Source organism: Rhea pennata, chromosome 8 (genome assembly GCF_028389875.1).
Source record: "Rhea pennata isolate bPtePen1 chromosome 8, bPtePen1.pri, whole genome shotgun sequence".
In the NCBI taxonomy this organism is placed as follows: Eukaryota; Metazoa; Chordata; class Aves; order Rheiformes; family Rheidae; genus Rhea; species Rhea pennata.
Window position 1 is genome coordinate 5,565,161 of NC_084670.1, and position 26,925 is coordinate 5,592,085.

A 26,925-nucleotide genomic window follows, 5' to 3' on the forward strand; every position below is an offset into this window, starting at 1 on the left:
GGGTTTTATGAATACAGCTCTTACTTTCTCCAGCTGCTAGAAACCTTGCTCAAATACGAATTAAAAAAAAAGCCTTGCTAGACACTTTTAGTACTCATAATTCTGCTATTTTTGGTCTGTGGTAAGGAGTTCTTGCATCAGAAATCTTGGTCTGAGAGGTTTGAGTGGCTTCTTTCAAATATTATTAAATTGAAAAAAAAAAATCTGAAAGATGTATGCCTTAATCTCCCGCACCGCAATCATGAGGAACTCACTGTGATTATGTCCCTGGATTTGATGTTTCCTTAGCAATTGTTGCTGTGAAATCCTATCGCTGACATCTGTGTATGAACCTACCCTTTCTTCAGAAACCGTCGGTGTGCATTTTTGAGGAAACTGGCACAGTATGGGTTAGGTATTTCCACTAAATTAGCTGCCAGGGAAAAGATACAATTTGGATTGCAGTCCGTGCGTAGGAATCCTTCACAGCTTTTAAGAGAGCATTTTACGTTACGTCGTGGGATGAGCTTCGGTAAGAGGAGTAGGAAACCATGGTAACGTTACGGGGAGGGCTGAGGCGGGCGGTCGCGGCTCGCGCGGGGGTCCCTGCGCGGCTGGGCGGGACAGGGGCGCTTCTCGAACGGCAGGAATCTGCACCCGAATTTCTGAGCGCGCTGCGTTACCGGGCTCTTGGGCGCTGCCCCGGCCAGCTGGGCTCGTGCCTGGTTCGGGGTCGCTCCAGGCGCGCGTGGCTGCTACCCCCGGAGCACGATGTTTGTCGTGTAGCCGTCCCTCTTGCCGTAACTAACCCCATCTCTCCGGTTTGCCAGGGCTGCGGGAGCTAGGCGTCTGCAGCTGAGAAGGCTGCGAGGCTGTTCCCGCGTACCTACATATAGAGCAAAAAATTCCAGGTCTGGCAAAGCCTGAATTTTGCTTCTTGATATATATATATATATATGTATATATATATATATATTTATTATTATTCCCCCCCCCCCCCCCCCCCCCGTTCACGTTTGCAAATGTCCTTTGGAGAGAGCAGCCGGAGTCCCCAGGGACATCCATAGCAGGCAGCGAAAGCGGGAACGCGCTGCTGGCAGAAGGGCTCAGGCACGTGGTGACTGCGGGGCCATGGGCACGTCAGGACCCTCCCAGGCGTTTGCTGCTGCTGCATTCAAGGGATACAGGCAGCCAGCGGTGAAAGGAAAAACTCTGGACAAATGCAAAATCTCACCCGCTCGGATTTTGAAGATGAATAATGAATATGTGTCTAGGAGGAAAAAATCTGATTGTTTATAGGTTGTGGTGTCATTAAGGGTGGGTAGAACGTGCAGAAAATCATTAAATGGTCTCTTGTAGACCTATGCACAGCAAGGAGGGGTAAAACTGAGAGCAAATCTCTTCTTACAGATTGTCTTCGCATAGCAATGGGGCGCTAGATTTGCTTGCAACAGCAGTAGAGGTTTTTCTTTTCTGTTTCACCAGTTTGAATCCCAAACAGATTAGTGTGTGTGTGTGTGTACACATATATACATACATAAATATATATATATAAAAAATATATATATAAATATATATATACATATAAATAATAATATATATATACGTATAAATAATCTCAATCCTTTCCCAGGGGGACTTTCTTCTAGGATGAAAAGTTTGCTGTCTGCCACGGTGCTGCCAAGGCTGCCATAAAACGTATAGTCAGAAATGACTATACAGCACTGATGGTTTTTGTCTGTGATGTGGAGGCCTGGCTGCAGCTGAAACAGCATCGTCCATGTAGGTCACCAATTTTAACAAGGCGGGAACGGGAAACGAATGAATCGCTACGCTCAGTTGGAGAGAGGACTTAATTATCTATGAGCATCGTGAGAAGTAATTGCAAGCAGCTTTGATACAGCAACAAGTTGCCATTGTCAAACAAGTTCCCATCGATCAGCTGCTCCGCGGTGACATTACGTGCCCAGTCTTGCCCTGATGGAAAGGGGGAGCGAGGAGGTGCCTGGAAATACCTCGCTCTCGCTAAAGCGTGGGACACTGCACAGCAGCAGCGACTGAAGATCAGCCGAAGCATGGTAGCACCCTAATTGTAACCGCTAGATGTGTGCAGCAACGTTCTTATATGATTAGGGATATATTTTTTGCTTGGGCTCTATTGCATGTTAGGCCATCAGTGTAATTTTACAGTCTGCCTGATGTGACTGTTATATAAGCAGGGATATCATTTTGCTTATGCCCTATTGCAAATTTGTGCGTTCGTGTAATTTTATTGCTTGTTCCAAAGTGTGCTGAAAGCAAAAGCTTTTTTCCATTTACTTCAGTTTGTTGTATCAGGAGCATTGACAAATTCAAGGGATAGTATATTGTAATAATCCTAACCAACACATATGATACAGAATGTAGTCCTACGGTAGTGTTTTTGGCTCATTCTTGGGTATTGTGTAAATGAAAACAATCTTCCCAGCTATCTTCCCATCATTTTTTCTCTGTTCCTTAAAGATTAGCTCTCCTGATCTGTTTTTATCATTTTTGTGACTCAGGCACATTGTATTAAACCCCTCCGCTCTGCCAAGCTTGTGGAGCCCTTCCACTTTGAGGGTGCCTTCTCAAAGGCAAACCTCCAGGCTGTCGCAGCCGTCGGAGCAGCACTAATATCCTCTGCAGAAGGCTTTGGAAACCTACTCTGAGATAAGAGTGTTAGTTTTTTTTTGCAATCTGCTTCGACAGAAACCAAAATGTTTTTGCAAAGTTTGCTGAGTCAGGAGGAAAAGGCTGGGATAGGAGGCAGGAGGTGACATCTCTTGAACTTTCCCAGCGGGTCATCAGCACTGAGAAGCAGAGCTCCGTGTCCAGAGGGCCTAGCTGCCCCCTGGGGACTCCAGCAGCACAACGTCAGCAGCAGCAAAATAAGGTCTTGCCAGTCTCCTGGGGATGTCCGTCCATGGGACTGAGCTGCAGCTTCCAACACGTAGGAAACAACTAATGACTTTGTGCCCTGTAAGTCGGCATGTGGCAGCAGAAGCCCACTAGGCTTCAAGACCTCCTGCGTCACGTACCTTCAGCAAGGACGCTTACGTCCTGCTATCGCAGGATAGGGGAGAAGCAGAAGATGAATCTGAAGATTTTCCCAGACAAAAGGAGCTTATCAAATAATACTGGAAACAGAAGGCTCCGAGCACAGCTCAGATTTGGCCCTTATTTTGAGCTGATAGGAACTATGGCCAAAGATCAGCTGGGAAACTGTTTAACCTGCTTTGAAATCGAGCAGCAGCCATGGCCCAGAGTCTGATTTGAAACACAAGCAGTACAGAAATTGTGAGCAGTGATTTACCCAGTGATTGACAGCATGTCATGTAGGGCAACCAACAAATTCACCTCTTGAAGATTGTTCCATGTATGATCATGTATTTTGATGAGGTGGAGCTATAAAATCTGAAAGGCTATGGAGAAAAATGTGTTGCTTCTGATCCTTCTCAGCCCTTACGACATGCCTTGCCTTTCCCTTAACCTGCGTGCGTCTCAGACTCTGTTCTATGCCTCTGTTAGGGCAAGTGATGACAGAGGGATTAGCTCAAGAAAATACGTGCATCCCAATACTAAGGACTTTTTATTTGTTAAATTTCTTACTTTTTGTTCCATCCTGGCTCTCTGACTTCCAGGTCACATTCTCTTTTCCTTTGTTTGACTATACTTTTGATGGTTTTTTGTTTGTTTGTTTTTAATTCTCCAGCTTCTTTCTAGAGTGCTAGTTGGACTCTTTCTTTCATTTGAGTCTCTTCTCTGATCCCATTACCCCTCTCTGCCTACGGTTGTCCTCGTCCCCCTCCTTCTTAGGCCCATTTTCACAAACTCCTTGCTTTCCCTTTCCTCTTCCCTTCTGTCTTTTTCAAAGAAAAGGTTTTTCCCTCCTTTGATCTCTAAACCATTATAGTTCCTTTTTCCTGTTTTTTATTTTTTTCATTATAAATCATCTTAACCTTCAGCTCCTGTTCCTACTTTTTGGATTCCTTTCGCTTTCAAGGAGATTTTTCTGCTGAGTGGCCTTCTACTCCCATCCATATCAACGCTTCAGGTGAGGAAGAGCTGAGACGGTCTTCTCCATTGCTGCTGAACATCTTTTGGGGAGGATGAGGGTGGAAAGTACATGTTGTAGCTTTATTCTAAGCTGTGTTGGGGACAGGGTTGAAGGGAACAAGGGAAAAAGGGAAAAAGTAAACCGAGTCTTGGGGAAAGCTTCTGGGCTGTTGGGCAAACACACTTTTCTCCCTGTAAGTGATGGGTACTGCAACTTTCCTCCATTGTAAAGTGATCTGAGAATATGGGTGAAGAACAGTATATAGGTTCAGGGTATTTTTGGTTAATGGATATTTTAGCAATTTTAAGGCATCTCACAGCTATTGCAAAATGATTCCCCTCTAGTGGTTTAAGTGAGCTGATTTTGCAGGGCTCTGATGAGAAGGAAGAAATAAAAATCAGACCTATCTCATGCTTAGCTGTACAGTGCAATAATACCAGATGGCCAGAGTTTTATACCGAACCACATATATATTGCCCATTTCCCTCTACAGGGGTTCTTGCAGAGTAGCTGTCATAGCCAGCCAGTGCCTCAAATTCCTTCTCTCTGTTTGGTCTGCAGGAACCAACACTATACACAGGTTCATGGTAAAGTGCAGGTACTTTTTACTCTTATGGCAGTTATGATGCTTCTTATGTCCTAGTGAGGTGTTCTCAGCTGAAAAGTGGGACTCGTCACTCAAAGAGTGATTGGAAGGCATTCCATCATCTAAGACATCCAAACTTGTAGGACATGTTCTTACGTTTGCCCGGTATCTCACGGTTACTTTTAACTGATGTATCATCATCTGATGCACTGTTTATAAAACACAGTGCAGTTCAAAGAAAAGAGCTCCAAAATTCTCTTTTTTCAGGCAGTATTGTATTAACTTCTTGAACTCACTAAGAGCTAAATAAACCTTAGGGATGTGTCTCAGGAAAAGTGGAAATGAAGACATCTGCTAGGTTGTCCTCTCTATCCAGTAGAGAGCTTGTAAGGTATTTGAACAGGCCTTGTTTTTGCGTAGTACCAAACACAGTCGAGTTGCGAGCCATTGCTTGCATCCCTAAGCACTACTGCAATGCAGTTAATTAATAGGAAGCGTATACGCCTTGTTCTCTGTAATGTAATGCTGCTATTATTGTAATTATTTTGCTAATATTTAATCTTTTCTTGTGATCATCCCCTTCTGGTTTTTTAATTACCAATGTTTTATATGAAGGAATATTGTTGTATGAAAGGCTAGATAAGGAAACATCCAATGTGAGGAAGCCCAAGGCCCCCCAAGCAAAGAAAGGCCCTGCTCTATTGATTTGTTAAAGCAGAGCCTGTGTTTTATCAGCAACACATAAATCAAATAGCTGTGCGCACAACAAATGTACTTATGATTTCTAATAGGAAAAGAGACCCTGTTCTCCAAGGTGCTTCTGCTTGCTAGATGACATGAAAGAAGGAAAAGCGTGAGCCTTTTTCTTTTTGTATATGACAAATGATGGAGGAGGTCTAGGAGAAAAAGATTCACCTCATTTCAAATTTGAGGAAAGCTGTTTTGCTCCTAATTCGTAGTGATTCATGAACTGTCACACAGCAGAGACAGATCCAGCCTGGCGCTGACAAAACAGATGATCTGAATAGTTTTAAAAACTGCAGCGCTGCTAGGTAGGGTCATCTTTAAAGGCAGGAAACCTGGAATTCAGCTCCGGGAGATGATATCCAGTCTCATTTGCAGCAGAGCAAGCGACAGCTGAGGGTTTTTCCCAGACAAATCAAATGAACAAGCATCAGATGCAAACAGCATTGAGCTTATCTGACACTTGCACCCTTGAGGCTCCTATGTGGCTCCAGCCAGCACCCAAGAGAGCAAGGTCCTAACCAGCCTGGGTTGTAGGTGCAGTATAGTGGTCCTCTGGGCTTTTTGTCTCTATTAACTGGGCTGAAAAGTAAAAGTTGCCAAAAAGCAGAGAGTTCTTCAGGCTGCTTTGGTACTGCATTTAAGGAGAGCACAAGTATGGAGAGTAGGTCCAGATAATACAGCTTGAGTTTGTCTCCTGTGCCCTCAGATGGGGTCTCACGGGTGCCTACAGAGACCACATTCCCATTCAAATATTACCGGTGAGATGATCACGTGGACTATGGATGAGCCCTCCTGGGCCAGAGGACATCACGGGACAACACCTCCCACAGTGGGTCAGGCTTGAAACCTCAGTCTGCTCCGTTAGGACCCAGACCACACGGCTGGTGGGTTTGCGGTGCTGCACTTTTGGGCCATGAGTGACAAGGTGAGCCGTGGGAGGAGTGCATCCATGTAAGGTCATGCCATGGTTTCATGAGCCTCACGTCCAGGCTCCGCCGCTTTTGCCCTGGGCTGGGTGCCTGCTGTGCGACCAAGAGGTGCCAAGTTGCGCTCCGAGGAGACGCCAGGGCAGGAGGGAGATCGTGCGGGAAAATGCCATGCTGAGGGCCAGGGAGTTCATCTCCCTGAGACCAAAACCATCCTACGAGTGCCCTTTGGCAATGCCACGGGGCCTGCAGTGTCCGAGACGGCAGTTTGTGCTACACCCCCGAGCTCAGCCTCGTTGGGGACGGTCAGCGAGGGCCATGCGGGGGGGGGTGTGGCTGGAAGAAGCTGCAAAGCACCTGAAATTCTAGTTTTTTGGTCCTCTATTCCTCGCCTTCTGGCGGCAGTTTGTTTTGCTTGTGTAGTTTTCAAGTGCTAGCACATTTTCCACTTCTTTTTTTTCATTCTTTTTTTTTCTTTTTCCTTTTTTTTTTTTTTTTTTGCCTCCACTCCCCCTCAATGATCCCCAAAGAAAGGTTTTCCGTTTGAATCCACCGCGCTGCTCGTGAAAAATCTCTCCCAATTTTGCCCGAGAGCCATCCGGGTGGATTCACGCCCCCTCCCAAAGAGGCGGCTACGTCTGCACGAGCCGGTTTGGCTCTCTACGGGCCAAGGACGAGAAACAGGCACTTCCCACGCTGGGGCAGCCCGCTCTTACGCGTCGGGTAAGTTGTTTCCTGGAAGCGCCGGTTTCTTTGTGCCGATTAGAAGCAGATTCCAGGCGACCCCAGCAGATGTTCTCTGAACCGGTGTGAACACGTTTGCAGGCAGCAGTTCAGGAGAGCTTTATCCAGGCTCTGTTAGAGTTTGAAATAGTTTTCGTACCAAAAATATGTGTACCTATAAGAAATAGCTTTAACCCCAGCACTGAGTAATACCTAGTTACTACAGACTGCTGCTTGTGTGCCCGTTTCTTTTACCTACAATTACGGGGAAATTGTCGCTGTGTAAGCAGCAGACTGCATGAATAGCTTGATTATTTATTATTATTAGACCTAGATGTGTGTTTTTCTTTAGATTATATCTGCACAATAATAATAGTCTTTTGGCTGCTGGTGGACTAGCTGGGTTTAATTTCTGCGGACCATGGGACTTTGGAAGCAAGGTCCTGTTTATGGCTTTCTTTCTAAACCAGTGATAGTAAGCGGACGGTCAGGGCAGAGGGGCTTTCTCGGGGCTGCTTTCCTTTAAGAGCAGCCTGTCGTGCTGTGCTCGCTTTCCCTGCCTGGCTTCAGCAAAAGGGTCTCTTGCAGTAGCAAAAGCCACTGCACCCACTTGCTCCTCTTTTCTTTTTTTCTCTCTTCTGTTTTAATCCCTTCCACCTCCCGCCTTCAGGTAGGATCCGTAATTCAGACAGTAGCTGCTTCTGGAAATAAGACAGCACCATGTTCTTTGCAGGGGGGAGGCTTCAGCAGGAGTGGATCCAGAAATGGGAAAATATTGGAGAAATTGCATCATTTATGGGGGGACTTTTTCTTTCATTCTGGGATCTCAGCATTGCAAAACAATCTCATGATTTTGCAAGACAGGAAGGGTTTTGAATTTGACCATTTGGCATTAGCTGGGCTGCATAAAGGAGATAAAGTGGCCTGTGACGGGGCACACGAGCGGTTTGTGATCTGCTGTGAAACAACTGTCAATGAATCTGTGTCTTTGTGTGTTTAAAGTGTACTTCCTGACACTTCCTGTCAATTTTAAAGGGATTTACCCTTGGTTATTTCATAATCCCTTGTTCAGAGCAGATGTGCAGGTTGTGAAGAGCAAACGAGACCATTAAGTCCATAGGCTGAGTTCCCATATAGCCCAAGCCACATAACTTCATCCTCTTCTATATTGACCCAATACCTGGTGTTTAACATCAACACGTCCTCCGTAAAGGCATCCAGGCCTCCTGTGAAGGTGCAAAGATCAACCACGAATCCAAGTTTGTCCCAAAGTGTGATCATTATCACTATTTAAAATAAAATGGGTAATTTACTTTTCATTTTGCCTCGTGTGCCTGTGGATAGAGGAAATGTATGCTCAAATGTATCTACCTGTAAAAGCAAGTATTCCCTCAGCCTTTTCAAAACAAAGCCAAAGCCAGGGAAGATGCGTATTGCTGTGATGCTGAATCTGAAATCCCTTTTCAGATCTATGAAACCATCTTCTTTTGTAAGAAGCTTGATAGTTTTTGGCAGGGCTTCCAAAGAAAGCAGTGTCGAGGTGCTGCCGGTGAATAGGAACGTGAGTATATTAGGTACGCATTACGCAAAACCGTACGTCGGTGGAGCGCGAGATAAGATAAATGGCAGCGAAGAGCAGGCTTGGAAGATTATTGGTGAATTTTTTTGTGCACGGCACCTCTTCAAGACCCCACACGGGATCCGGTGCCCGGGGCACAGCACTGCGGGAAGGCCCGAGGGGCTGACACCCATAACGTCACGGGGGTCTCGGCTTGGCTAGGGCAACGCGGGGTGCAGCGTTGCTCTGGGTGCAGAGCTGCGGAGCAATCCCTGGGAAACCTCTTTTCCTGCCCTCCTTGTTGCCAGGGGCTCCGTTGCAGTTGCAGCGGCCGGTGCACATGGAGGAAACGTCCCCTGTAGCAGAAGTAGGCTCTACTACTGCTTGACGTCTCGGATCAAGCCGAGGCTGTGGCTAGAGCAAACCCGATCTGTGTGCCGGAGCAAATATTTGGGCAGGGTCTGGGTTAGCCCCTTGCAAACACGTTAAATACTTCAAGCTTGCTGACAATGAATTATCGAGATAGAAACTTCAGAGCAGATAAGCCCAGAGGCTTAAGCATTGTGTACAAATACTCGGCCCGACCCTTGCCACTCACGTGAGGTGGCATATTGGAGCTCTTCCCCGGAGCATCTCCCCCTCCAGCACGGGGACCACAGCACGTGGCGCCGCACACTTCGCTTTCGGCTGCGCCGCTTCGCCTCTTGATGGGCCCTACCGCTGCTCCACATAGGTCTTTTAAAAGCTTCTGCCCGCTCCCCCAGTTTGGGCTCCCCTTCCAGAGCCGCAGGCCCACGCGCAGCGTCTCGAGCCCGCTCCTCAGCTCGGCACGAGCTTTCCGGCTCCGCCGAAGGTTTACCAAGCCCGCGCCTGCCGGACCCATGCTCTCACGTGCTGTCAGCAACCGGACACTCTCTTCGATGGCTCTGCAAAAAGCTGTCAGCTGGCGCATAAAATGGTTTGTCTAGACCTGGAAAAAAAATTCTTCCTTTTTCTCTTTTCATTTGGATGCTGAGCATTTTCAACTGGGTTGTTTAGATAGTTTGCATCCAAAAATCAGTCCGGGCAGAAAAATGTGGGTGTACCTATTTACAGTATAAACCACAAATGTTTGCATCCTGGAACAAACATCTGGGAAGTGTCCAGACGAGACATTACAAACGTGTTAACTACCTTGAGTTAACTGGTAATCAATTCGGGGCTGAAAACTCGAGTGTAGACCTTTCCTCTGAGACTGCTGTTTATAAGGGGGCTTTCATTTAAATCCTGCCCTATAAGCATAATTAAAACATGTCACATTCTTGACTTTCAAACAAACTCCTGGAAGGGAGCCAGGGCAGAGCACAGGCTCGGGTTTTAGCAGCGCTGAGGCCGCTGGCCCATGTACCACCGCTTTCATTAGCTGCTGTTGACGGTGGAAACGCTTGCCCGGTATAAATCGCACAGAAGGGTGAGCTGTACATACAGCTCTCCAAGGCTGCGCTAGTAAACACGTGAAAGGATTTGAGGGGAACATCTGAAAATAGTGGTATATTGAAAACCTTCCTAATGCGACCAGTTCAGCAGAAGGAGAAGAATTTCTAATGATTAACGCCCGCGCCGCTGAATTAAGCTGCTGCTCTCTATTTCGCAGTCCAGGCTTACTCCAGTTGCTCCATGAACGTGATATTGGACCATTTTACAATTATTGATAAGGCTGTGGGAGATGAGAGCCATGATCCACTGAAAGTAGTTTCACAGAATTGAGGTTTTTGTTGTTTACTGAGCAAATTCTAAAGACGGGCAGCAGATGGTGCTGTTATTCTCTTTTTTGAGGCCACGAAGGCAGGAATTATTACCACTGCACATGCAGTATTACCGATCCCAAGCGTCCAGAGATCATAAATCAAGCTCCTTTGAATCATGGGATTTGGCCTTAAGAAAATCTGAAGATTAAATGAAAAGGCTTTTTCTTTTCTACAACTTCTGCCTTTTGATCTTTCAGATTAGATTATGAGGTCACATTTTCAAGGTTTGTTTTTCATAATCACAACATTTGAAACTTTTTTTTTAATCATGACATTTGAAACTCTTTTTTTTTCCTTTTTAATAATATGAAGTGAAATTCTGTAATCAGATAATTTCAGGAGCCGGCAAGATTTAGGATGGCTGAATTAAATTAATGGGAAACACCAGAACTGTGAAACCTGGCAGTACTGCAGATGCATTTTGTGCAAGGGGCTTTAAGGTGGCTGGCAAATCAAATCCATCTGAGGCCTGAATTTGGGACGCCAGCCACGGGTGTGCGCCCGTGGAGGTCCACATCTGTGGGTCCCCGTGGCACGTGACTGCAGCTGGTCTGCTTGAATCTGGATGCCCCATTTCCTGAGGAGCGGAAAACACATTGCAAGGATGGTATTTATCAGTGGATTTCCCTCTCTCCCCCCCAAAAAAATAAAAGATGTTTATGAGGCTTGATTCTTCACTTGGCTTTACCCGGTGAAATTGGAGAGGGCGGAATTGGCCCCTTCGGAGCTCGCTTTTATTTATCTCCCTGATGTGCAATCGCTGATCTAAGTCCAGCCTCAGCAAACACTCGCAAGCGGGGCGGCCGCGCTCGTGCCTGCTCCGAAATGGGGGATTGGGGGTGGGCTCGGCAGTGCCCCCCCAGGCTACCGTCTGCCCCACGGGCACCCCGCCGACCGTGTTTTCTCTGGAGGAGATGCAGCTGGTGGGGCCAGACCCAGCCTCGAATGGGGAAGCTTTGGTTCAGCTCTGGACTTCCCAGAAATCTGGTGGTATTTTAAACTCGTGACTCCAGATCAGGCCACCTGATGGGTGGCCCGAAACTCTCCTCCGATTTCCCCATTTAGAAGAGAACAGTCTCAGTCATTAACCATGCAAGTGTTAATGAATAAAACCCAGTTGCTCTTTCAATATTGTGGTGCTCTGAAATATTACAGTTGGGTGTAAATCTGTGCAACAACAGTTTTTACTGCAAACAGAATTTGCCTTCATATAGATTATCTCAGAGCTGCATTCACCAAGGGCCTGGTCCAGCTTACACCGAATGTCAGTGAAAACCTTGGGAGATCAGGAGTAGGTCTCTGAAAACGTACAGCAAAATTCAATGCTACTGTAAATCTAATTACTCCTGTAAATCTGCATTAAGAAAAATCTCAGTCTGTTCTAGGAATTTAGAGTATGGATGAAGAACTGAACCCTAAAAAGATAGTTTATACCATATTCAGTAATTGCATTTATGAATAAATAATCTAATTATTATAAATAATGTCTTGCAGGTTATTGACAAAGGCACAGAAGCTGCTTCTCGATGCGGGTGACTTAGCTCACGCTTGACAACGGATAACTGTAGTGGCCGTTCCCTTAAGAAATAATCCAAGATTCTGACTTATTTGGGTGCCGTTGCACGCACCAATTAACAGTAAAGTCACTTCATTAGAAGAACATATATGTTGCTAGCCTGAGGGTCGCTCCCGGACCCGGCCAAGCCTGCGCACCCCGGCTCCCGCTTTGGCAGGAAAATAATTCCCATGTGAGGAGTGGATCTGGGCCAAAACTCAAGCGTTTGCATTCAGGGCCACGCTGGGCAGCCAGGCGAAGGAGAGGCCGTTCCCTCAAAAGCGGGGCTGGAGCCGGCGGTCTCGCTGCAGGCGCAGGCATCGGGCGGGATGCGCCTCGGCGCAGGCACGGCCCCCGCGGTGGTTTGCCAGCGCAAAGAAGGAAGGTTGAGGTCAGATGCAAGGGAGGGGGGAAAAAAAAAGAAAAAGAAATGGTTAGGTGTCATCCTGACCAGCATCCTATTAGACCGCACGTTGATTTCCACCACGTGCTTTCCGCTTTCCCTGGCCTCCCTGCCTTTGCTTTGGAGTTGTTAAAATTACGATCCTTCCAGTTAGGATTCCAAGGAAGTGTTTTTTCCACTTCATGCAATTTTTAATGAGATCAAAAGGCAGATTAACAGACGTAATAATCTAGTACGCGCTCTCAACTCCCAGCTCGCGTTTGCCAACCTCCAAATGCTCTCATTTTTCTAATTTGACGAAGGCGACGTTCCTCCGCGCGGGCTGGCGAAGCTGCTGCACCCAGCCGCCTTTGGCAGGACCTGGCACCGCACCGGCTCCGTCTCCGCGCGTGGAGCAGAGATGATGGGCAGAAAAAAAAACCCACAAAGCACCAGCAGGAAAATGTTTAAAGTCATTTGTCACCAGATTTCTCCCCGTCACACTGTCACCACCTTTTGGGGGTCCTCCAGCCTTGCAAACGCTGCTTGTTTTTCTTTTTTCCTCCGTTTGGCCAGGACACTTTTCCGGTTTCTGAACGCTAGAGGCTCCCTCCTTCTGGTCTGTGAAAAACTTTAGTTCCTTTTTTTTTTTTTTTTCCTAACTTCCCTCAGGAAAAAAAAATGTGGAGTTAATTATCTATGTAAAATGTCAGATGCAGGAAAGGGGCTGTGCTTACTTGGATATCCCATCCGAAGCGAAGTGACTGATTTTTTTCTCTCTCCCCCCCCCCCCACCTCTTTTTTTTTTTTTTTTTCCTTCTCCTAAGGGGTGGAAAGGAGCTCGCTAAATAAAAGTGCAGAAACAAGCCGGTGGCTCCCAGAGCGGTCGGGGCGGGCGCGGCGGGAGCCCCCAGCGCAGCGCGGAGCGGAGCGCGGAGCCCACCTGCCCCCCGAGAGTCGCCACCGCCGCCCTGACACCTTCCCCCCCGCGCACAAAGACACTATATATATATATATACACACACATATATATATATATTTTTTTCTCCCTCCCCCTGACTTTTCCTCCAGGACTTTTCCACCGCCTTGGGACACTCGCAAACTTATCCCTTTCTCCCTCTTTCCCTCTCACCCCTCCTGTGCTGGTGGTTTTGGGTTTGTTTTTTTGTTTTTTGCTTTTGTTTTTGGGAAGACTGCCTGCCTTTTGGGCTCCTGTGCCCCAGCGGAGAGGCCGGGAGCGGCTCCGGCAGCGCGGGCAGCACCTCCCCGGCGCACCGCGTGGGAGCCCCGCGGCGCGGAGCGGAGCGGCGCGGCGCGGCGCGGCCCGGCGCGGCTCGGCTCGGCGCTCGCCGCCGATAATGCAGAGCTACAAGTACGACAAGGCGATCGCGCCGGAGAGCAAGAATGGGGGCAGCCCGGCGCTGAACAACAACCCGGCCAAGGGCAGCAGCAAGAAAGCCCTGCTCATCTGCCTCGACTGCCTCTGCCTCGTCATGGGTGAGCGGCTGCGGGGGCTGCGCGGGGGCTGCGCGCCGCTCCCCCTCCCGCGGGGCTCTGCTCTCCCTCCCTGGGAAAGTTGCGCGCAGGGCGGGCGGGCGCGGGCCGGGGCCGGGGCCGGAGCCGCGGCGCTTCCGAAACAAAGCGGCGGCGCCGGGCGCGGAGCGGGGCCGCGGCGGAGCGGGGCGCAGCGGCGCGGGGGGCTCCGCGCTGCCGGCGCTGCGGAGCAGCAGCGGGGCCCCGTGCGCCGGCCGCGGCGGACTGCCACGCTGGGGATTTACTGACTCCTTGATTTTCATTGCTTTTTTTTTTTTTTTCCTTGTTTTTTTTTTTTTCATTTTTTTTTCCGCCCTCCACCCCAAACGGAGGTGTCCGCACCCGGTCCTGGGGAGGAGCGGGGCGCGCAGCGGGGCGGCTGCGAGCCCCCCGCAGCCCGGGGCCGCGGCTCTTGCGCGGCCGCTGCCGGCGCTCACCTTTGCAGGCGCCGGGGCCAGCTCCAGGTGGAGGCAGTGCTCTGTGCGCGCAGCTTGCCCCTGGTTTATTTGGGGAGGGGGACGTAATGGCGAAAAGGAGGGCTTGCGGTTGTTTCTCTGCTGCTTGGGTGCAGTTTTTACCACTGGTTCTGCCTTTCTTCTCTCCCCTTCCTGTACCAAGTACAGGCATCTCACTGCACTGATTTCTTCCTTAAAAAGATTGCTTTGAAGTGTTTGCAGGCATCTTGTAGTCCCTGGCAGATTTCTAAGTTGCTAGCTCCCTTGGCTTTTGGAAATGGTATGGTTTGTAAAGAAACTGTCAACAGTCTGCCTCAGAAAGATTTTGCGTGCCAAAACATCAACCGTTCAATTATGGGTGCAATGCTGAATATTTAATTGAGAGATGCAGGCAGGGAAATCAGCTAGCTTCCAACAAAGAGATTAATAACACAGCAGCACGTGAGTTTAATACTCCAGACACCACAGTCTTTAAAACAATTGTTTCTGCTTAGAGCACATTTTTAAAAGACTGTCAGTTTGATTTAATTTTTAAGTAGTTTATTGATCATCTGGTGTATATTATGAGGCACTAATGTATTAAGAAGAGAGGCATGGTTTTCTCTTCATGGTCCCACAAGAATAGAGGCCAGTGCAGAAAGTTTCATCTTCTTGTATCTGGAAAAAATAAAAATAGCCAGTATATGAAGCTGATATAAGTAGAAACATACCTCACTTATTTAAACAGAAGGTTAGATTCCTAGAGTTAGAACTTGTAAGCTTTTATTTAGAAAAAATTTCTTAACTTTAGGTGTTCCTGGCGTGAGTAAGTGCTATTTGAATGAGTGAAGCTGTCTGGGTTTTGTGTTTTTTTTTTCTTTTTCCTCTGTAGACTAGGTGTCCTAAACGAAAAAGCAATTAATGGCCATATGTTATACCACTTGTAATAAGTTTTGGTAAACAAAACTTATCAAACTTCACTGGAAGTTATTGTTGGTGGTGAATAATGTAATACAGCAAATGCCGTGATTGTTGCTTTGTTTCAGATTATTGCAGGTGGAAGTCAGAAAGTAAACAAGAGTGGGGTGGGTGTTTTTTTTTTTTTTTTTTTTTTTTTTTTTTTTTTTTTTTTAAGCATGAGGAACATTTGAAAATATTAGCATGAATTAAGCAGTTGAAGGAAAGAGTTTAGATCTGGCTAATCATGTGAAAAATGAAGCGGTGGAATATAGTAAGGAAGATATTTGCGTTTTACTGCTGATGTATGTTTGTGGAAGGTCTTTCCAAGCATACTCAGATCAGTCATGTCAGACTCATTGGTGGATAACTGCATCAGTTGCCATGAAAGTTAGCTGACCTGCTGACAGCAGACTTGATCTGCTCTTAACTGTGCCTTTTGCTAGGAGAGAATAAGTTGTGGTTTCCAAGTGCTTGATTGCCATTTTTCTTCCTTCTTGGGTTTGTTACAAAAGGGAAAAAAAAAGAAAAAATTAAAAAAAACTTGTGAAGGTGAGGGAGGATAAAAAGGTGCTCCACCTGAATTATGCAAGAGAGCATTGGACAGGTATAAGAAGATGGTTATTTACTTGTTCAATAAAAATGTGAGTCCTGTGTAAGGTAATGGTGTTCAGAATTGGATGAAATGACTCATTTTAGGGTGGATGTATTCAGTAGAGGTCTTCAGCTGGTGCACATGGGCTTTGCCAATAGCCTTCAATGTGGTTAAACTGCATCACACCTCTTGTGTGTCTGCCTAAACACATTTGGAGTAACAGGGAGACAGAAGGCCTCAGGCTCTTCCCATCTGAAGACCGCTTTAGGGCAGTGCTAAAACCCATCCCTTGACTTGCAGGGGTTTATGACACAGCATTGACTTCTGCTTCTGTTGGTGTTACCCTTCAATTCTGTTCTCAACTGATTTTCTAGGAGAAGAAAAATGGAAAGCATATGGCTGAAATTTCTTCTAAGAATGACACACACCACCTTTCTTTGAGGCAGTAGATATGGCTAAACCCTTCTTTGCTTTCATACAAATCTAAACAAATTACCCAGAAGACAATTACCATAAACATCTAAGAAAGTCAGAATAAGTAAAGCAGTGCTATCAGGAGCTTCCTTCAGCTTTAATTTGGGGCGAGTGGTTGGAAGGATCCACTTTGTCTTTCATCATTAAGCACAATGGTTATCTTGATAAAAGATGGTTATCTCGCACAATGGTTATCTTAATGCATAAAAGGAAGATTTGTATCATCTTTGTTACTTGAGGATCTCAGGGAGCCAAGCCATTGAATCACTGGCAGAAACCGAGTCTCTTTACTTGCTGTCAAGCTTGCAGGCAGAATAGGTTGGACACAGACCTCCTGAAAGGGCCCCCCTCACTTCTCCTGTGCTCTTCCGCACGTGTAACTTGTGTTATCAGGAAGCTCAGTCTGTGTGAATGCCCAAGTTCTAACGAAGTATGAGCACACCTTGTATCAGGGTATCTCCAGCATCCACACCGACAAAGTCCAGGTTTGTAACACGAGCAACGACGAGTTTGGTCACTGATCCTGTGACCTTCCTGGAAATTTTGTTTCAGGGTTTTGCCTGTAAAAAGAAGCAGGATAGAACTGAGTGTGCATTTCAACCAGGTCATCTGAGGGGGAAAAGTAACTTTCTCCATCTGCTTCCTCCTCTTTGGAGGGCTCTGTTTGGAGAATTAGGAGATACTTCCTGAAATTGTTAGGGCTGCCAGGGAGCCGGTCAGCATATAGGAGTCCATACTACCCCATCTCTGCCTTCCTATGCTTGGGCTGCCAGCAACCAGCACACGTGAAGAGTGATTTTAGGAGTTCAGCTGGGCAGGCCTGGAGCTTCCCAGCTGGTCACCTCCACTCCACCTTCATCTCATCATCCCCTGCCCAGTGGTGCATCCGAGAGTCACCTCCGCTGGCCCTTGGGGTGGTGGTGGTTTGGAGGCTGTGCTGTGTCGATGAGCGATATAGGGTTAAATTTGCCTCTCTCAGGCCTGCCTTTTTGACTTGGCAGGGACTCCCTGAGCTAGGAAAACTGTAACCAGCCACCTGTGCTTTGTTGACAGGTGCTAAGTCGAGCGTTTAATCTCCAAAAAGAGGAAGGCTGTGTCAGCAAGGCTGATAGGGCAGATTAGGGTCTTCGGTAGCTTTTATTTTTGCAGTTTACACAGGTATAACAGCTTCCAAAAAGTCCTGGTTGTACTATAAAATAGAGGGATTTCATCTGGCATACCTGGTTTCTAGGCTTGTGGAAATGAGCTTTATGTGAGCATGTGTTTGAGGCTGGTTAGGTGAAAATTGTGCTTAATTTACTGCACTTCTTGTTTTCTGCCTCTGATTTAACTTTCTCTTTTCTATCAATCCCAGTTAATTTGTATAATGCAAATTTTACTGCCTTCAGGAGACTTTGAAGCAACAGATTGATAGCACTCTTAAGACCTTAATGTCTCTTTAGTTATCTCACGCATTTGGCATCGCTTCTTCTGTAGTGAGCTTGATGCTAAAATGAACTTGAAAAGTAAATTAAATATTTATGCTAGCAAGACCTTGAAATGTTTATGTAAGCAGGGGATATAATCTTGTAATTTGGGATAACAATTTAGATTAGTTTAACTTTCCTCTTACGTATAAAAAAATTACATTAGGTTCCTGCTTTTGGAAGCAGAAAGTTCTTGAGATCTGTGTGAGGCCCTGTCACTCTGTCATGAAAATCAGTGCAAACAGGACTGGGATTGTCACTTAATTGTAAGGAGTGGGAGGAATTAAAAACTAGGGATGAGGTTAGGGTTATTTGGATGCTGTAAAGAAGAATTGGATGAGCTCAGCAACTTTGCTGTGTTTTGTTTTGTTTTTTGTTGTTGTTGTTTTTACGACTATCCTGCTGTGCAGGGCTCATCTGGCTTGTAGGTAGCATCTTTCTTACACTCCTTGAGAAACTGCTGACCCAATTGTTTTTTATTTTTGGCAAGGGACAACCATATCTGCATGCTCTAAACTGATCAGGCAGCCCAAATGCCTCAGTGTTGTCTTCTCCTAATAGGTAGATGCAGGACTCTTGATGAGTTAGTCCATGCCACACATGAGAAGCTGGGTGAGTGGAGAGGCGTTATCATGGTGTGAGTATTGCTAGATCAGTTTTGGTTGTTAATGTTACATACTGCTTATTTTAATACCTGTAGGAGATTTTCTTGGCAGCGTGTTGCCTGTGCAGTACTAGGGCCCATCCCTGGCTTCGTGACGGTGGGTTTGGAAGGACTCGGGCAGAGGCAGGCTTGCAGAGGTGATGTCCTGGTGTTGGGTAGTGTGCCTTGGACAGGTTGCATCCAGCCTTGCCTGTGGAGCCTCTTCAAGCCTTGAAAGGCTTCATATAAAGTCAGTGATTGGCATCCCAGCATGATACCCATCCTTAGTTTTGCTCCCGTCTTGAAGGACAGAATTGGCTGCAGGTGCCTGAAAAAAGAAAAAAGAGGATGAAGCTGATGTGTTTTTTGTGGTATTTAAGAAGCCCAATTTGCCTTAGATTTAGAAAGACTAAAAATGCCTATCAAGAACAGGGTATTAGTGACGATTATACTTAGGTGTTAACTGCTGTTAAGCGCATATCAAGGAAATGATGTGCCTATGACAGACCAAGTCCGCGAGGAAATCCATGTGCTCGCCTCACTGCGGGGTGAGGCAGCCTGAGGATCTGTCTTGAGGAACGATGCAACCGCTTCATGGCAGTATTTGAATTGGTATTCGTGGTATCTGAATTTGGTGTACCTGTTCCTGAGGACAGGAGATGTGATCTAGGCGATACATGTATGCGTATTTTAATCATGTGCGTTTATAGTGAGCGCAGAAGTTAACGTAAACATCACTCCCAGATCGAACAGATTATTTTTATACCCATCAAATCTCGATTTAATATGCATGCCTTTCGCAGGCTATTTTGGTCTGGCTCTGTCTGTCTGGGTACAGGCTCACGGCGCGTTCGCCAGAGCCGGGTGCCTCTGCGCAGGCAGTCGGGAGCTGCTGCCGTATGCCGCCCGGGAATGGTTTGCATACCACGGTTTGGGCACCCGCTCGGCATGGGCATCACCTCTGTAAACCCGGGCTCCTCTCTGGCGTCTGCGTCGGAGCTGCTGGAGGTGTATACGTGCCTTCATCTCCCACTGAAACTGTTTGGGCTCTCCTGTTGGGCAGGGTTGGCTTATGGTCACTTTGGGGGGAAAAAAGGAAAAAAAGAAAAGCCAAAGAAAGAAAGAAAAGCCAAAGAAAAAAAAAAAGCCCAGTCGCTGCTCCGTAGCTTTCCGCAGCAGAGCACGCTCAGGCCTCTCCGTTTCATTCATACAATGCTCCCGCTTCATGGGTTTCAGTCCAGGGGGGACCGCTGCGGTCATGCAGCCTGACTTCCTGCGCAACAACAGCGAGCCTGTTGAAGGCCGCGGAGGGAGGGCGGCAGCAGCCGCCGAGCCCCGGAGCTTAGCGTAAACACAGCCCCGGCCGCGGGCTGCGCTGGGCGGCTCCCCGTCCCCGGGCCTGCGGCTGGGGGCGGCAGGGAAGCCCCCTCCCCGGATGCCGCTTGCCCTCGCGCGCAGCAGGATGCTGCTTAGCGTTTTGCTCCGAGTAGTGTCTTTTTTTTTTTTTTTTTTTTCTTTTTTCCCCTTTCCTTAGGGGCCCCACGGTTTTTTTTTTTTTTTTTTTTTTTTTTTTGATAGCTCAGCTTTCACATTTTAAAAAAGAAAAAAAAAAAGGGGGGGGGGAGGGGGAAGGCTCCACTGTGGTTACAGAGCAAGCTTGAAAGTGAGACTGGAGTAAGATAAAGCCTCAAAAAAAAAAAAAAAAGGTAAATTAAAATAATCCAACTCTTTCACTGCAATAATCATGCTTAAGAATCACTTCTTGGTTTTTAACTGTGCACCGTGGCTTAGTTACAACAGTGTGGGTCCTGATCCAGTGGCAGCAGCTCCTGGATTAGACCCGATCAGGTGGAGCATTGCCAAAAAGAGGGATTTGTAGCATCTTCCAATAGCTTTTGATGCAAAGTATTTGCAAAGCAGCCTTAAAATTAAATTTGTTATCAAGACAATGTATTGGAAAAGTTTGAAGCTCAAGTTTGGCCTTGAAGATTTGTAAGTATCAGAAATTCCTATAAACTGGCGAAGTTTGTCACATATGAGGACGTGTCTTTGGGTATTGTGAAGACAGAGGGCTGGAAACCGCCTTTCCAAAACAGAACGTGTAACTGAACTCCAAAGCTTCTGATGCCTTTGCCTCTGAAGGTGCTTATGCTCTCTGTGATCACGTGTGTTCTTATTCCAGCAGTGCCTCTGGCCCATGTACTTATATGAAGTTGTCTGGTCGGAGCATACGGTGCTTTCAATCATGAACTAGTTGGCTAACCAGGGGCTGCTAGCCGAAATCCAAACATGGCTTCAGCGGGTCTGACAGCACTGATTGAACGTGCACTGCTGGTTCAGGGGGCATAGTCCTCTGGTACTTCCTCATAACTTCTCATCCTTTGCCCCAAAAGGCACAGTGGCTAGGGTGACCTTAGTACGGAGAACCTGGGGAGATGCCTGCAGCATTTCTGAAAAAACACGCTAGCAGGTTTAGCGTGCTGTGCCTGGGAGGCACAGCAAATCTGGAGTCTGGATTGTCAGTGCACTTCCTCAAGCTGAGCTCGGCTGACCCACGTACCAGGACCTTGTCCTGAGCATCTGAGGTAGCTGTGGCCTGAAGAAGCCCTTTGTCCCCTTTTGGGAGATTCTGTTGCTGCAAAACCTTTGTGATTAACTAAATCCACTGAAGCTTTCCGTATTGGGGTCTAAGCTTGGTTTTGACATTAAACACAGGCCTGCGTAAGTTCAAGCGAGTTGAAGGGATTAGGTGCGTGGCTGACCGTGAGTATGCAGTCTTCGCAGATGGTCGGCTGTACCTTGGAGATGGTTTTGCTTTGCCGGTCAGAGGAACTGAATGCGATGTGGTTCTTCCTTCCACGAGGTTAAACAGCAAAAGTGAAAGTTCCTGGTTAGTGGTTTTGGGCAGACATCCCTCTTAAATGCTGGTGCCTTTGAGAGCTTGCTTCTCACAGCACTGTCATAGTGTAGCCTGCTCCTGTGAAAAGGAAGTGACAAATTGCATGGCTCTCCTTGTAATTAGCTTTCAAATGGTTTTACTGTAAATTAGTGAGAATAGCAGTCATTTTTTGAAGTTTTTATAGTAGTGCCCTTTGGTTTGATCATACATGTGTTAGAGGCAGGCACCACAAGTGGATATTAATTCCATTGCCATTAATCCATAGCGTGCTCATTCAGAGTTTAAGACATCATCACATGCTTTCAAATGTGTTTGTCCAACCACTTAATTTGAGAGCAAATGTGACAAATGGGTTTTGTGCTGCTTGTCTTCTTGACGTGTTGGAAGTTATTTATGACCTCTGTTCTGGGCTGGTTTGATGTGCTTTTCTTTAAACTCTCTTGTGAGGCTCAGTTCACGCTGTCGAGAAGGAGCAGCGAGCCGAGCTCCAGTTATCTTTTCCACCAGGGTTGGCAGAGAAGTCTTTGCTGCAGTCTTTGTGCAAGCACAGCAGCCATGGCAACTAGCCCCGCACCCCAAACATTTCTGAGTCGAAGAGTTTTGAAGGCTTCCAAGGCTTTTTGTAAAGCCTAGCAGAAAATATCTCAGCCTGGGCCTTCCGCTTGAAGCGACTGCTTCATAAGGGAGGGTAGAAAATATCTTGTGGTGGCAAAGCACTGCTAAGTGTGTTTTGAAGTCGTTTTAGCAAACGCTGGGTGCGTTTATTCTCTGAACGCTGTTCTGAGGTTCAGGCAATGGTTTGGGATGGTCAATTAGCTGATGTCAGGCAGCATAACTTCTCTGAAGTCGATAGCTGTGAATCAGTTTGGCCAAACTGTTTTACTAAGCAGCTCTCCGACCACCTGTTAAGTGGACCTTGCTCTTTTGGGCGTTGCTTCTCCCTTTGACTACTTATTTACTGTCTACTAGAGAACCTAACAGCTAAAAGAAGGAGTCCTCTGCTGAGATTTGAGCCCTGCTGCCCTCAGTCCTGCACAGACATGTTGCAAGAGTAGTTTTCTGCCTCTGGGAATTTCTAATCTAACAAGACAGGGGAGAACTGGAGCATGAAGGGAGTCCCACCTCCCGTGTGTAGGTGGGGAGCTGAAGCAGGGCGAGGTTCAGGCCAGCATTTTGAAGGCGGTGTTGTCATTAGGGATGCATGCAGGTGCCCAGCGGCGTTTTCAGGGGTGCCTCTAATTCCTAATAATGTCACTGCAGCTGGAAATGTAGAAGCATCTGCAAATGCTGCCAGGCCCTTACCTGCTTCTTTAGGTGCCTTTTTTGAAATCTGGCCCACCGTGATGTGCGATGGTGGAGGAGGCTTGTGGCACACTTCCCACGGCTCAGGCCTAACCATGTCCCTAGGACATGCATGCACCTGCCCCAAAGATCGAGACCTCGATTAGCTGTTCCTGTTACAGCTCACCAGTGGCCTTATTTACATGTTTCCGTGTTCGCCAGAAAGGGGAAATGGCCTTGCATTACCTGTTGCATCTGGAACTGGCTCATCTGTTCCAGCAATAAAAGAGCTATTTTTTTTTCTTTTTCTGGTTAAAGAGACGCTGAGAAAGGTGTGCTGAGACATCTGCTAAACAGTAGTATGCAGTGCAAGTAGCTAATTCTCAAAAGAAGGGCTGGGACAGCATTTCAGCCTCCTTGTAATTGCTAAGCTAAGAAAAATTTGCTTTTGCTGTCCGACCACAAGAGGCTATGTTTTCAGCAAAGCCTGTCTTTTTTTTTTTTTTTTTTTCTTTCCTCCTCTCTTAGGAAAGTTTGCCACTTCAGTGACTTTATCTCTTGAAATATTTCCATATTTTTCCTCTAATGCAACGTGGCTATTTCTTAGTTTAGCATTTCTAGTTTCTTGACTTTCCCTATAGCTTTAGCATGCAACTGTCGTTCTGCTGCAGCACCCACAGAGCGGTTAAAAACCAAGGTAACAGCAACATTTTGAGTGAAGGGGATGAAATGTGGGATAGGTTCAGCGTATTTCTTTGTCATTGTTGGAGTCCTATTCAGTTTGAGGCTGAATAGTAGGGTGATTAGCATGTGGAAGCATTTCTAAAGCATTGGTCTGGGAGAGTATTACTTATTTATTTATTTATTCCTTAAAGGAGAAGTTTTTGTGGCATGTGTTTTTCTGACTGAGCTGGCACGAACCTCTGTCAAATGAAGAAAAAAAAACCCACAAAAAAGGCAGACTGTTTCAGAGAGAGCCTCTTTGGGTGAAATCGTTGCACGCAGGGCTACAAAAAAGCTTTCCAGCGCCCAGAGCTGTAAGAGCTATTGCGGGGTCTGTGGATACGGCGCATTTTTAAAATGATCGGATAAGTAGGGTAGAATTTGGTGCATCAGGACATCCCGGCCTTGGCTCTCATCAAAGCCATGTGCAAAGCTCAGCATTGCTTGAAGAGCTCAGGATTGGCTCCACCGTCCGAAAATCCACCTGCCGGTGGATGCTTAGCAGCATCTTGCCCTCTCGAGGAGAGGTGTGTCACTGTGGTTGATTAAAAAGCTAACAGCAGCTGAAAAACGGCTCTTTGCAATGAAGCTGCTTCATGTGCTAGGCCTGGAGCTGGCTTTGGAGAAGAGGGTTCGCTTCCCCCCAGCCTGGAGGTTGCTTGTGGTGGAAATCGGGCTCAAACCACCCCGACTCAAGCCTTAGCCCGCGCATTGCTCCTTGCATGAACATACATGAATTTCTCCCAATTTTCCCAGTTTGGGGGAGAGAAAGAAAAAAGTGCCTCTCCCACTCGCTGTGCCACCTCCCCAGCAGGAGGGGTGAGCAGCGGGGTCCGTGTCCACCCTGTCCCCGCTGCGGTTGGGTTTGCCGGGGTGCACAAGGCAGCCTGCCTCCCTCATGGTGGCACCTCCAAGTGCCACCGCACTCTCGAGAAATCCCAGGAGTAATATAACAGGGAGGAGGTGCTACCAACCATCCCAACCAACCAGTAGTTGGTGGGTTTTTTCTTTCTCTCTCTTTTTTTTTTAATAGACACCAGATGGTTTTAATAGAGGAAAGCTGAACTTCTTATGACCCTTCCCTACAGACACTGTTTGTTGTTTTGTAATTGTGGCCAGGACAAAACCATGTCCCAAAACCTGCAAGTGAGTGCGAGAGCTTCGTAATTCGCTACCTTTCTCCATCCTTGCTGAGTCGCTCCTCTTCCTACCCCCACGCTCCTCCTTTCTCTGGCATTCCCCTAAATTATCCAGGGGAAGCTCGTTGGCATGAAAGACTTGAGGCTTTCAACCAGTGCCGGTTAAACGGATTAGCAAGAGTACAAATTGGAGAAAACCAAACCATCTGAAAGTAAAGCACAAGGAAGCAATAAAATGTCAGGCTGTGTTTTTTTTTCTGTCTAGTTTATTAAAAATTCTCATGATAAGCGAGAAAGCTTTCCTGACTGGACAAGACCTGTATCCTGTCAAATGCATTGAAAGGTTTATTAGAAGGATAAAGGACTGCAGGCGGTGGGTTGTACGAGTAGCCTGCTGACATCAGCAGCCCTTCGGCCATCAGCCCTTCCGGCAGGGTTAGAGCCATTTTGCGATGGCACAGGAAAGTGCGATGGGGAATCCGCTTCCCCTACGGAGAGTAAAAAACGCAAACGTACGAGAAGGGAGGTGTTTGGAGACGAAGGCGGGAGACCCGGGCGCCTGCTTCCTTAAAAACTGTCAGAAAATTAACATGGAAACCATGATTTCTGAACCTGTAATATCCTCCAGCTGGTGCCTTTGGGAGCAGCGTTCCTCCAGGCTGACCATTTCTGAAAATTCCCTCTTGCTGCCCGGTGCTCAGTTTCTTTTTTGCCCAGAGCATCAGACTTCCAGTAAATCTAAAAGATTCCTAGAATTCCTAGATAGTTAGGCACTGCAGAAATGAGCCGTTATTCCTATTCTCTTTCGTTTCCTCTCCAATAAGGTTTGCTTCTTTACCAGCACATAGGAAAAGAAAGTGATTTTAAGCATATGCTGAAAAATCCTGCAGTTGGCCAGCGAAGTTTGAGAGCAGGTATCTTAGAAGTCTCAGCTACAGTGTAACTTGCTATGGGTTTAGCACATCACCCAGTGAAACCAATGGAAACCTCTCATTGACCTTCATCTTTGGAAAAGGTACAAAAGAGTGGGACTGGCTCTTTGGTGGGTTTGAAAGCAGAAGGAAATGTTTCTGTGGGCTCGGGAGAGCCAGGGCTCAAACATTCAGGCTCATACTGGCAGTGGGGCCTGTGCCTCTGACCTGGATTTACTGTCAACCGCTTCTCCTTGCAGCGTCCTCATGCTTGCCTCCACCCTGGGGAGTGCTGAGTGGAGTGGGGTGGTGGGGCATGTGGCCGTGGAGGGTTGCGCCTGGAGCCTCTGATGGTCCATTTCCATCAAGCGTTTTGTATGAGACCTGCCGGCCTAAGGCCAGAGTGGCGGCTGGCGCTCTGGGGCCCGCTGGGAGTCTAAGGGCTTGACCACAGCAAGGCTAATCAGTCGTTAGACAGACATGATCATTTTTCCATTCTCTCGTTTCCAGCCCTCCTCTAGAGGAGGCCGCCTCCGAGCCCGGTGAAACCAGTGGAAACCTCTCATTGACCTTCAGTCATTGACCTTCAGCCTGAGGTCGGGCGGGTTTTCGGGTCCCAGGGCAGGTCGCGGGAGGGAAGCTGGCGAGGACGGTGGCAGCACAGCCCCTTGGCGGGGAGCACCTGCTCCGCGGTGGTAGCGAGAGATGCTCCACGAGGCTGGTGGTTTCTCACTGAGGAATTAGTCCCTGCGCCGCTGTTTGCGGATCAAATTCTAGACCGGAATTAAAATGCAGGAGAGTGAAGCGTTCGCTTCCGTACCATTGTGCTCGACTTCCCAGCGTCCGGCGTGCCAAGGGCCGCGCCGGAGCCAGCTGGCGCCGAAGGAGCTCTCGCCTGAAGCGCGAGAAGGGCCGTTGGGTCCGAAGATCCACTGAATAGTATATTTTCCTCTGCAGCGGATGCAGCTATGCGTATATGCTCTTTCCCCGCAAAGTAAATTATCACTTTCAGATTCCTGCTTCCTCTGCTGCTGTAGTGCCAGGTGCTGGTAAAGCTCCTGCTGTCACCGCTTTGCTCTCCGTGGTGTTAAGAGGGGTGAAATGGGTTCAATCCCCGTACGGGGCTATGCTGAGGGTTGGACTAGATGACCTCCAGAGGTCCCTTCCAACCTTACCACTCTATGATTTGAAAGCAGCAGGAATGGCAGGTAGGGGCTCTAAACGGTAGCTTAATTTTAGATTTTTTTTTTTTTCTCGCGGCAGAGGAGCGTGTCTTTCGCGCGGGAAAGCACAGGTGATTCAGCCTGTAAGCCCTCGGTGGAGGCCAAGTGACGGGCTACTCGGCACCAGCCGTCAGGACCGTCCAGTTTTCTCCGAGGCGTGTTTTGCCCGGTGAAGCGGCAGCGGATTCGCGGGAGAGCCGTCCTCGTTTCGCGGCCGCCAGCAGCGCTCTCGGCGCGGAGCCCCTCCGGCGCTGGCGAGGCCGCGACGCCTTGGGCTCGGGGCGGGGGGAAAGGGCCGGGCCGGTCCTCGGGGTTGCGAGCAGAAA

At 47.6% G+C, this 26,925-nt stretch overlaps 1 protein-coding gene across 1 annotated transcript in view; it reads left to right on the plus strand.

Annotated features, from left to right (window-relative positions):
- Positions 1-13,178: 13,178 nt before the first annotated feature.
- Positions 13,179-26,925, plus strand: part of PLPP3 (phospholipid phosphatase 3) — a 43,084-nt gene continuing 29,337 nt past the window's right edge. The window contains exon 1 of the mRNA XM_062581636.1: positions 13,179-13,818. Within this exon, the coding sequence (XP_062437620.1) occupies positions 13,680-13,818 (139 nt within the window). The 5' untranslated portion in view covers positions 13,179-13,679. The remainder of the gene's footprint in view (positions 13,819-26,925) is intronic.